An 11,732-nucleotide genomic window follows, 5' to 3' on the forward strand; every position below is an offset into this window, starting at 1 on the left:
AAAAAACAATTAAAAAAATACACAAAAAAACATTTAAATTTATGGTTACATTCTGGAATGTACTTGAATTATAGGAAATTACTGTATTTTTATGTGATGTTATTTACTGTTATTTTACAGAGGGGCTTTTTTTTGGTGGCTCCACTGCCAGAAAGTTATTTTTGTAATATGTTGCTCCTGCTTTTATTACTAATTTCACAACAAAAAAAACAAAAATTGTCTGAAAGTTTTCTTCTAAAAGAGATAAAAGATTCAATTCTATGATTTTTAAGCACAGTTTTATTGAATCGACCATTTACACCAGAGGACGACAGAATTCTGGTCTCTTGCTGTTCCACAGATGAGGCCAACTGTGCCAAAAGTCTTTCTGTGCACAGAGAACCGGGTCAGACATGTGCTTCCCTAAACTCCCCTCCCCTCCATTGTTAGGATCCTCGCAAAACACCAGGCATGGGAAAGATTTCCAGCAGAGTCAGTCATATAAGCAGTGACATCACGTGAATGGACCTTATAGCGGTGATATTGATTCTAACTGCTGCCACAGTAAACTGAACGGTGCCCTTCCAGAGGTTATATCAATACTGGCGCACAGAACACAAATCCTGGCAAATCATTAACTAAGGGTCAGAACAGTAAAACGCTCTCCACCAGCTGACTTAACAAGTGGACAGTTTTACTTTTTGATTTAAAAAACAAAATAAAAAATGACCGTCCAACATGGGGGCTGTTGTTGTGGAGCAGCTTTGGAAATCACTTCTCCTCACTGGAGTCCTAATGTTTGCACATGTTTGCTCTGTGAAGGTTAACCAGAACACACACCGTTGTTCCTGAGTCCTGATTTCTGTCCTGACACAACTCATCAAGTGGTGTCTCCTTGAATTTCCCTGCTGGTGGTTGTTTGCACACAAGTGGCCCAACAGAGTGATCCAGTGTGAGTTAAGCTGCTGCCTTCACTTGGTGTTACACACGCAAAAAAAAGAAGAATAAGAAGCTGAGCACTAACCTCTACATCACAGAGCCACCTAGAATTGACATTGAGGGTGTGGAGTGCATAAAAGACAACCTAAAGGCGTCAAGGAGTGGAGGTCTAACACTCCCTCGGGTGTTTTATGGCAGATCTGATATACTGCCATGCCCATAGTAGGATGCAAACAGTACGGAGTCATAAAAGTATTCTTTTAATTCAGAATGAAATTTATTGTCATTACTCAACCTGTTCATATCAGTGAGATGCATTCACTTGTCATCATGGAATAACAAGGTCAATTATTATAAGATACAATTAAAGCAGAAATCTTTTTTTTTTGAAAGACGATATAAAGTTTTAATTGTCAATTTATTATTTTGCATCTTTAATAATCATCTCATTGTAGATTAAAAAACAATTTGAGATAAATTTTCCTTCAACTTTATAGACTTTCTTACACCGTGTATGGAAGTTTTATCCACCGAGCAGGGTGGGCGTGCGGATGTTGGAGCGTCCCTGAACGCAGCACCGGCGGCAGGGAGTGGCCGTGCACCTGTCCGACCTGTTCGGAGGAGGGACACATGACTCCGGAGGAATTCCTGCCGCTGCTCCCGTCCTTTGTTTAACGGCTCCTCTAGAGCGGGAGGCGGCGGCTGAGAGCCAGAGGAGAGGGGACACAGACCGAGGAGAGATGTCGGAACCAGCCACCAACCCCGCGGCCACCTCCTTCCCGGCGCCCACCCTGTCTCTGCCCCTGGGCCTGGAGGTTCTGAGGACCTACTCCGGAGTTCTGGTCTGCTTAGAAATAGTAAGTCTCACGCAACAAAAAGAAAAGAAAAAAAAGGTTCCCCCGTGGCTCGGTTATAGTCATGCGTGGGTCACTGGCCTCGGTGTCTGCTCAGTTAATATTTCTTTATCAATAATTGATGGACTTTAGCTGTGGAGGTGCAGCTGGACTTTTAGTTGTCCTCACTGGTCTGTCTGATCACCTTCAGGCTGCAGCGTTTTTGTTTGTTTGTTTGTTTGTTTTGGTTGTGTTTAAACCAAAGCAAAAAGGCAGTTGTTGCTCCAGGCTGTGTTTTCAGCACTGACTCTTGATTTGTCACAGTGTCAAAAAAATACAATTTAAAAATATATCTATGGTTTGACTCTATTTCTAAAGAGGTCAAGAGGAATTCATGGATATGTTCTTGTTCCTATGTGCAGTGCCAGTATTATTAAACTATCATAAGTCCTGCAAGGTGACCTCTACACTGCCTTTACATGTTACCTCTGATCATGAGCTTATTCTACTATTTATGTTGAGGCCTCCTCTGCAGCTGAAGGCCTTCAGGTGCTCATTTAAATAGTTGTAGTGCCACAGCAAAAAGCGCCTATAGTACATAATCTAGAGTTAAATTTCTAACCATAAAACCTCCACTTGTTTTAGTCAATTGTCCAAAACAAGTGGAAGCAAAGAGAAGGCTTGTTCGTCATCTCTGGCCTGACGTGACCTCAGAGATCTCTCTGATTTGCATGCAGTGATGTAATCAGACTTTAAGATCTGGGAAAAAGGAGAGCCTCTGTGTCATCGAGTAATTCCTTTACAGTTGAAAAATGACAAAAGGGATTTAAAAAAACCTGGTCTATTTCTGTTTTTTGACAGTTCCTTTTTTCTGTTTTTCAAATAAAAAATTAGAGCATCAAACCTAAACAACTCTTAATCAGTTTTAATCTAGCTTTTGTCTGAATGTATAAGTGAGAAAACAGAGCAAAAACCATCTCTGTGTTGCCGTCGTTGGTCTATCTATCTATCTATCTATCTATCTATCTATCTATCTATCTATCTATCTATCTATCTATCTATCTATTTTCATTCGTCTGGTGCAGATCCTGTGTTTGCATAATGTCACACTTTATTGAATAGCCATTTTTATTTCTTTATTTGTTTAATTTCATTTGTGGTTACAAATGAAAAAATCTAGTTTCAGATTTTGGTTCCCAGACTAAATAAGGAACCGCCATAAAGCTAAAAGCAGGGTGTGTTTTTTTTGTTTTTTGTTTTTTGATTTTGCCACCCAAACCAGTTTAGTCTGTTTCTGGTTTTGAAACAAGGACATTGAGACGTATCAGATGGAGATCAGGTGTCTGCAGGGATTCTAAGCTGAGAGGTTTGTAAACGTGCAAATGAGTCTTAGTGAATGATTAAATGGATCCGTGCAGGCGGTTCTGAGGATTAAGTAGTTAAATTTTAGCTGTTACCTGCATGTGTCACCAGCCAGAGTGTCTGTTTGTGTCCCAGGTTTTCGGAGGGCTCGTATGGATCCTGGTGGCCTCCTCCAACGTGCCCGTTCCTCTGCTGCAGGGCTGGGTGATGTTCGTGTCCGTCACCACCTTCTTCCTCTCCGCTGCCTACCTCACTCTGCTCGTCACGGGTTTGGCTGATCGCATCAACACCGACTGGAACTTCCTGGTAAGAAAGATGGAGATAAATTTGTTGATGAGTTTGTCGGTTTGCTGCCCAGATTCTTACTTTTCCATCAACCTATTGTCTGTGTGTTTGTCCATGAATCTAGCTGGCTGTGCTACCTGTGTATTCATCTGTCTGGAAGGTGTAGATTTCTGTTAGAGATTTGAATATTTTTTATGGTAACTGTATTTCACAAATACACTACTTATGTGATATATTGATTTTGATCATTTAAAAACTGGGATTTAGTACATTTTGGGTATACAATGCAGCTCCACTGTAACTAGAAATACTAAAATAGACCGTATTCAAATCAAACAATTACAGTTTAAAAGCAGCATTTCGTTTTTTTGGGGGGGGGGGTGGGCTATGGGACGAGTAATGTTCAGGAGGAAACGGACATTGCAATGCTTTCTTTTTTTGTGATATATATATATTGCACTATGAAAAAATTCTGCAATTTATCCCAGATGAATTGAATCACTCAGTTTGGAAATACTGACTCATTCTAGAAAGACTCGGGTGTTTCTGTAAAAAAGTGCATCATTTCAGTTGTTAAGCGTGGTGTGGCACTGGCAAAGTTTGCTTGGAATGTCATTCAGATCTGGATTTGCACTCAGCAGACGGAGCTTTGTGGTGCTGATTGAAATGGTCAAACGAATCAGTTGTGTTGCTTCGTAAAGTGCAACGGTTACGAGGCGGAGAACCTGTTTTTAGTCAACACTGCTCTTTCTGCAGCATCTACACAGTGGATGTTGCCTTGCTTTTTGCAGCCAAATCTGCTGTTTCGATGTTTCTCTCATGTTCCTTGCTCGTGTTGTTGTGCACACATGGAGCCTGCAGGTCAATGAACTCTGTGTTTTGTGTATAGAGTGAACAAAAAAACTTGCGGTGTCCAAAAATCGTTAAATTAGAGACATTGCAACCCTAATTTATGTAAGTACATATATTTAACATTTATTTATGAAACACCAGGACTTATGAAAAGCATGTCATAAAGCACAATGAAACCACTGACAGTGATTTTAAACAGACAGCTGTTGCTGTCACACTGAAATTTACCATGAATGTCAGTGTTTGATAAAAACATTGTGGTAGCAACTGTTGCTTTGGTGACTGTCGGAGCTGCAAAACTGCACGTCGGTCTTCCACCGGTAGTATTTCAGCTTGTGAAGTGTCTACATATCAAACAATGACTGAAAGTTGGACGCCAGCCTGATGGTGTGTACTAATGCACATTACTGAAATACGGCTGTCTAATATACAGTGTAGTGACTGGTTGGATGTTATTATGTTATAAAATAATTAGATTTTGTCATTGTGACTGCTTGTAAATTATATTTATTGTTGTTACACAGGAGCAAAAAGAAACTCACCCACCACTGCAAGGCACTTCTTATAGGAGCCGAAATAATTCACCAGTTGGTTGTCAACTAATTGTTTAATAATCAGCTATTTTTTATAGTTGTTTAGTCGGTTTGGGTAATTTTTTTAAAAGAAAAAAAAGCAAAAAAACTCCAGATTCCAGCTTCTTAAATCTAAATATTGTCTGGTTTCTTTACTCTTCTGTTACAGTTAACTGAATATATTTGGGTTGTGGACAAAAAAAGACATTTTAAGACGTCATCTTGGGCTTGCTGGCAAACACTGATTGATGTTTTTTTTTTTAAACAATTTTTATAGACTAAACAACTAGTCAGTTCATTGTGATGTGTATATATAATAATACTATGACAATAATAAATGAATATTTATATCTAAATAATCAACTGATGGACTGACAATGGAAATAATTATCATTTGCAGCCCAACTTCTGTTACCTACATCATGTATTAAATCTCATCAGGCATCAGTGCAGTATCCATGTGTGTACTTTGATAAAGAATGATTTTTCCACACAATATTAAAAAGCATAAAATCAACATTAAAAGGGAAGAAAAAGTCAACAGTAACTGCTTCAATGATTTGTCTCCCTCATTACAAAACAAATTATTTCCTTGTTAAAATAATCTAATTGCAACGTGAGGCCGGTCATGTATTTACTAGCTGTCCTGTAGGATTTATTGGTGCTCTTGTTGCATCATAGAACATTTTATGTAACTTACTCAACGATAAAAATCACTTCCTCATCTCTAAATGACTCACTTCAACAATCTGATATAACCGCAACACACATTTGAGGAGAAATGACTTAAGATGTCTGCATGTGTGCACATTTAGGCTTCACTCCTACTCTGTGCCATGTTCTGGTGCTGTTTGATTGTACTGGACTGTAGTCTGAGTTCAGTCTGGGCTCTCAGACAGAGCGGCCTCTCCTCAGGCTCCAGGCTCTGCTCCCAGGAGTTACCAGGCGTGTGGGGTTGTTTGTTTTCAGCCGAACAATGAGTGACATGGATGATGAGCTCACACTGAAACACAACAAAGGCCTTCCTGTAGTCCCAGCAGGCAACACAAACTGTCATTAACCTTCCTCACTCTGTCCGGCTTCGCCCTCTGCGTCTTTAATTTCTTTTTCTGCATCTTTCTTTCACTATTCTTTCCTGAAGTTTCACTCTAAACCACTTCTCCATTCTTGTATTTTGAAGTCTCCTGTTGTCTCGTCTACTTTGCTCTGCCTCACTGCCAGTTAAATTAAGGGTTGACTCTCTGACAGATTGAGGGTTTGCTATGTGAACGCCAAAGCTCAGGTAACCGCAGCAAGCAGTCTGATACACACTAGGGACTGACCAATATGCTTTATTTAGGGCTGATGTCAAAGCTGATTATCGGTAATTGAGAGAGGCAGATAACCAATATCTAAAATGTACATTAAAAGTTATTTATTAACGGCATGTGATAACAAGGAACGTGTCATTCATTACTAGGTTTGTTCGTTTATATTGATTACTATTATATATATATATATACCTTAAAAGTTATTTATTAACAGCATGTGCTAACACAGAACCTGCCATTTATAGCTAGGATTCTTCAACAATGATGAGGACTATACCTGAAAATGTACAAAGGAGTTTGAGTGACGACATTTGAGGATCAAGTGACGCTACGAAGCTTTCCTGTTTACTGATCAATCGGTTAAGATTAATAACAGTTTGTCTCCTACAGTTCTGTCTGCTGCTCTACTCTTTTTATTACCTACTGAGGTCCAGATCTTAAAGCAATATTTCCTATTTCCCTGTTTCAGGGTAATCTGTGGCTACCTCCTAAGTTAGCTGCTAGTTGTTAGCGTAATATTAGCCACTGTAAAAGAAGCTAATGTCTTCATTTGTGGAGTTGTTTGTGCTTCTTGTTCAGTTTTTGCAGGTTGTGTCTCTGCAGAGAGACATGTCTGTCAGTTAGAACTAGTGTTATTCTGACTTCCTAAAGATGTGATGCAAATAGTGTTAGTCACATGCAAAGAGGCACAGCTAACCTCGCAGTGTTAGCTTTAGCCTAGCACTGTCAGCAGACTACGTTTTAGCTGCACTTCTTGTTAACACTTAAAAGGGAAGTCTTGGGGTCTTTCTGTGTAACACTACGAATGCTTGCTGAAGACTGTGGTGTTTATTAAACCTTCAGCAGCGTTTGCTAGCTTGCTCCTAAACACTGCCCCGTTAATTTTCTGTAGCTGCTCTGCTCTGCTGAAGAGCTCATCTGTCTCTCTGTGTAAACAATCGCTGTGAGTGACTGCTACTCGTGACATAAAACAGCCAATCAGATAGAGCTGTGGACCACAGCCTGATTACAGAGAGAGAGTGAGCTAAATCAGGGTCAGAAGAGTACATTTAAGTTATTTTGCGATATTCAGTCAGTAAAAATAACGATATCAAAAATATAAAAATGCCAAATATCAGCGTCATTAATCAGTTGGGCCAATTGTTAGTCGATCTCTGATACACAATCATGGTGGCTGTGCCTCAGGTGGTAGAGCGGGTTGTCCTCCAGTCGCAAGGTTCGATCCCCCGCCCCTCCACAGTTGAAGTGTCCGAGGGCAAGAAACTGAACCCAAAGTTGCCCCCAATGGCAGGCAGCACTTTGCATGGCAGCTCTGTCACCATTGGTGTATGAATGTGTGTGTGAACGGGTGAATGAGAAACACATTGTAAAGCACTTTGGATAAAAGCGCTATATAAGTGCAGACCATTTACCATTTACATAATCACATGTGGGTTATTCTGTATTCCCAATCACTGGTGGAAAAAACACAAATGGCCGTCATTGTTTACACTTGAAATCTAAAGTCGAATTTTTCTTTTTTCCCAGGATGCGGTTTACCATTTCACAGCCTTGCTGTTCTACTTTGCTGCCTTTGTGTTAGAGGTAGCAACTACAGCAGCAAATGGAGGAGCTCACATCAATCCTCTGCCAAACAGCACTGAAGCTGTCCTGTGCATAACCTACCCTCGAGGCAACATATTTACAGTCCTGAGTGGAACACAATACAATATTAATGTGGCAGCCACGGTGAGTGAGTCTCTTCACGTTAACGTGATATTGCATACAATGTACATGTGACCTGTGGATTTGAATTCATGGTTTTTATAGTGCACTCACAGGGTGGCAGTGTCTGAGAGAATATGAACCTAGGGCTGTCACAATTATGACATTTTTGTTGACCATTAATAGTCATATAAATATTTGTAAATTATTGATATTTTGTCTTTTCATTGTTTGTCATTTTATGCTGCTATAGCATTAGATTAGCGCTCTTGAACACCACTTTTTTTGCTACAAAGCTAATAAATCACCTGTTCCAAGTTATTGCAGAAGTAGTATTTATACTGTGTATATTGTATTATTTTTGTATTGTATACAGTAATATCTTATTATTATTGTAATATCATAGTGAAGTGAGGCTATATTTGGGGAATATTGGAACTTTTTGATTGTACCTCATAGAACAAGCTGATACAAAAGTGACAAAGGCATTGTTTTTATGTACTTTATGTCTCTTTTGTTATTGAGATGAAGATATAAAGATGAAACTTTTGTGCGATCAATTTTTGAATGGACCACATCCCAAATTTGTTCAATAGGATTCAACTTTGACTTGGCCGGTCCATCAGTTCCGGTACTCCAGATTCCTTTTTCTTGGTCAGATAGTCTCTGCACAGCTTTGAAGTCTGCTTGGGCTCATTGTCTTGTTGGTGTATGAACCCACGACCAATCAGATTCAGTGCAAAACGGATTCCATGATGCACTAAGGTGTTGTGGTAGACGTTGTTAATGATACCATCGATTTTCGCTAATTTGCCCACACAGTTTCCACAAGTGGAACCTCATACCATAATAGAATCTTCACCATGTTTCACCGTGGGTGCAAAGCATCTGGCATCAAAACGTTTTCTAGATTTTCTGCGGGCATAAACATGATGATGCTGACCGAAGAGGTCAAACTTGGACTTGTCCGTCCAGAATATTTTCTTCCAGCTATAAACAGATGAGTGTTTGTGCTCCTTGAAGCATTTCTGGATGTTTACAGGCCTCAATAATGACTTCTTAGCTGCTACTCTTCCCTTTAAGCTTTGTTCCATCAGTCGTCTGCTTCTGGTCATTCTGGAGACTTTCTCAGACTCTAATCTAGAAGCATTCATCTCTGCCTGAAGATCAGCAGTGGTCTTCCATCTGTCTCTAGTACTTAAAATCATGAGGTGTCTGACGTGCTACAGTTAACTTTCGTTTCCTGGCTCTTCCTTGGAGCATTTTCTAAGTACTCATCTCGGCAATTGACTCATACCTGACCACAGACCATCCAGCATCATGAAATGCTTTACTGCTTTACTTTTGGCGAGCTCTCGACGTTTTACAGGAATGAGGAATTTCAAACTGAATTCATCTTTTTATAACCAAATATGAGCCGGCTCACTGGGCTTCTCTGAGAAGTCAGAAATGAATCAAGCATAGCATTCAAGCCCTAAAACTAATTTTTCTGTTAAGGAATGCAAGTAAATAACTACAATTTGACATCTTAGTCAAGAAGTAATAATGTACTTTACAATTTTTTTCTCTTTTTTTTTTTGTAAATCAGTAAATTTGAAAATTCATGGATAACAATAATTAGATTTTAGCATGAAAATGATTATTTTGGTTAAAGATCTTCTACATACTGGTGTATTAATCCTAAAAAAAATGATTTTGGTAATTACCAATGCTGTTAATTTAGGGCAGCTGTGGCATAAACCTGACATTGGGTGGTGGTCGAATAAATTTGTTCAGCACTATATACACATGCACATATGTATATATGTACATACACTTAATGACAGGGTATTGTAGTGCTTTTCTAGTATTTGTACACACTAATTGACAGATGACATATCTCTTAGTTTCATCCAGCTGTTTTCATACAGTTAAATGGAAATGACTGAGGATTATGTTAGACAGTCACAGTCAGCTTAAATATATGTCACATGATTAAATATTGTCAGTCATGTGATTATGTAATAATTGCTACAGCCCTATATGAATCAATCTGTGGTAGGAGTGGCTGGAAACGCCTTAAAATGTTTTAAAAAGACATTCTGGTGCAATACAAAGTAATAGAGCATAAGGTGTTATGAGATGAAAGGTTATTTTATCATGATCACTGGACACATTTGCACATTCAAAGTATCCTGTCTCCAAAATTCAAATTTTTTCCCAGAACCTTTTGATAATGAGACCGTTCATGTGTCCGTCACAGAATATCTGTAGTGTCCTGCTGTCAGCTGCAGCTATCAGGCCACAAAACAGGATGGTTAAAATATCTTTAGCTAGAAACAGTAGATTGTGTTGGGCCATCATTTATAGCAAAAATGTACCCTGTTGACCAAAAAACATGCAGCTTGAGGAACTAACTATAACTATGTGCATTTTTTTGAAATGTGAAGGCTGTACCTACATACAATATGTTGTTAGTGGGCTGAAATAAACTAAAAGCATGTATAAAAATGCTGCATATGGTTTGCTTTGTTTCATGTTGTTTATGTTGTTGGTTAACATTTTTCCCTCTCTGTCTCAGATATTTGCATTTTTGGTGACGCTATGCTACGGCTGCAGTATGGTGATGGGCATCAAGAGGTGGAGGATGTAACCGGGAAAATGAACACAAACTAATTTTACAACGGCTTCATAACTTCAACGTGTATTAAAGCATCAGCACCATCAGACAGGGCACTGCTCTCCAGCTCAATTAAGTGCACACTTTAGTATTTCTTCATGGGAATCTCTTGTCAGAAAGCAACACTTCATCAAATTTCTGAATCTGTCAAGATTCCTGGAGAATAATGTTCCTATAAGAGTTAATCTTCTGAGACATTGAAGTGAGCAGTATGAAGCAGATTTTGACTGGGCTGTAGAAGGAACATATATAGACATTTGTAGAAATATGAATTTGATTCTGCTGTTGCTAACCAGCAGTTTTGCTGTTTTGCAACTTTTCCTTTCCATTCTATTAAAAATTGAATAGGGGAAGTGAAGGAAAGCTGTCTGTGGGCAGCATTTTGAAACCAGACAGCATAATTTTGTAAGATAAAAATGATGCTTCAGCGTTATGGTTTTTCATGTTTATCATACAGATATTGCCCCATTCAGTCACACGCTCTCACACAAAGAAATATTTCAACAACGCGTGCCTACGTATGCTGCTGAAAGAGGATGCACAACAGAACATTAATTTGATGTTTCAGAGACTCTGAAAGGCAGCGTGATTGTATTGGCTGTCTCTCAGTTGAACTGGTGCTACACAGCTGTAAACTGACTGTAGTTTTAACATGACTGTTAGGACGTTTTTATGTGGCCATTATTTAAAATGAGCTTGATCAGATATTTGAATGTCTTGTTGTTCTTGATTTTATCAGTATATAATAATATTAAAATTCTATTCACCAGTGTAATCTTTCTGAGTGTTGTCCTGTTTAGCTAACTTCCCCAACTTAGTGGTAAATAAAATTTATCTAAGCTCTGGGTTGAGAAAATCTTTCATTCTACTGTAAACTAATCATTTAATCTGCTCATCAATTAGAAGCTATTGCCATTTATTGTGTTTCAAACATTGTTTCAGACTGATGGATCATTTCAGTATGTATTGTTATAGTATGTTTTTAGTTGTTGACTTTTATATTTAACTGTGTTGATGCATTTTTGAAACTGCAAAAATCAATAACTATCTTACTTTGTACACGATTTGTTTGTTATAATTCCTTTTGTTTGCAACAGGCTTTGATAAAAGATATCATTAATGTAAAAATAGTTTCAAGAATTAAACTACTAATTGAGATTTTTTGATTGTTTTTGACACCTGCTGTTTTTGACATTTTAAATGCAAATTAGAAAAACAGAAATAAAAGTTTTGAAGG

The 11,732-nt window shown here is 38.5% G+C and overlaps 1 protein-coding gene across 1 annotated transcript; it reads left to right on the forward strand.

Moving 5' to 3' along the window:
* Positions 1–1,615: 1,615 nt before the first annotated feature.
* Positions 1,616–11,342, forward strand: mal2 (mal, T cell differentiation protein 2). Its single transcript, XM_008305607.1, has 4 exons — positions 1,616–1,775; positions 3,249–3,419; positions 7,660–7,860; positions 10,397–11,342. The coding sequence occupies exons 1-4, from the start codon at positions 1,659–1,661 to the stop codon at positions 10,466–10,468; spliced, it is 561 nt and encodes a 186-aa protein (XP_008303829.1). The 5' UTR covers positions 1,616–1,658; the 3' UTR covers positions 10,469–11,342.
* Positions 11,343–11,732: the final 390 nt, after the last annotated feature.

This window comes from Stegastes partitus, unplaced genomic scaffold (genome assembly GCF_000690725.1).
Source record: "Stegastes partitus isolate 25-593 unplaced genomic scaffold, Stegastes_partitus-1.0.2 Scaffold2562, whole genome shotgun sequence".
In the NCBI taxonomy this organism is placed as follows: domain Eukaryota; kingdom Metazoa; phylum Chordata; class Actinopteri; family Pomacentridae; genus Stegastes; species Stegastes partitus.

What these genes read in the sequence shown, in the direction of transcription:
- mal2 (XM_008305607.1), top strand. Translation starts at nt 1,659, where the DNA reads ATGTCGGAACCAGCCACCAACCCCGCGGCCACCTCCTTCCCGGCGCCC. An exon ending in ACACCGACTGGAACTTCCTG is followed by an intron (nt 3,420 to 7,659) that starts GTAAGAAAGATG and finishes CTTTTTTCCCAG; the next exon opens with GATGCGGTTTACCATTTCAC. An exon ending in ATATTAATGTGGCAGCCACG is followed by an intron (nt 7,861 to 10,396) that starts GTGAGTGAGTCT and finishes TCTCTGTCTCAG; the next exon opens with ATATTTGCATTTTTGGTGAC.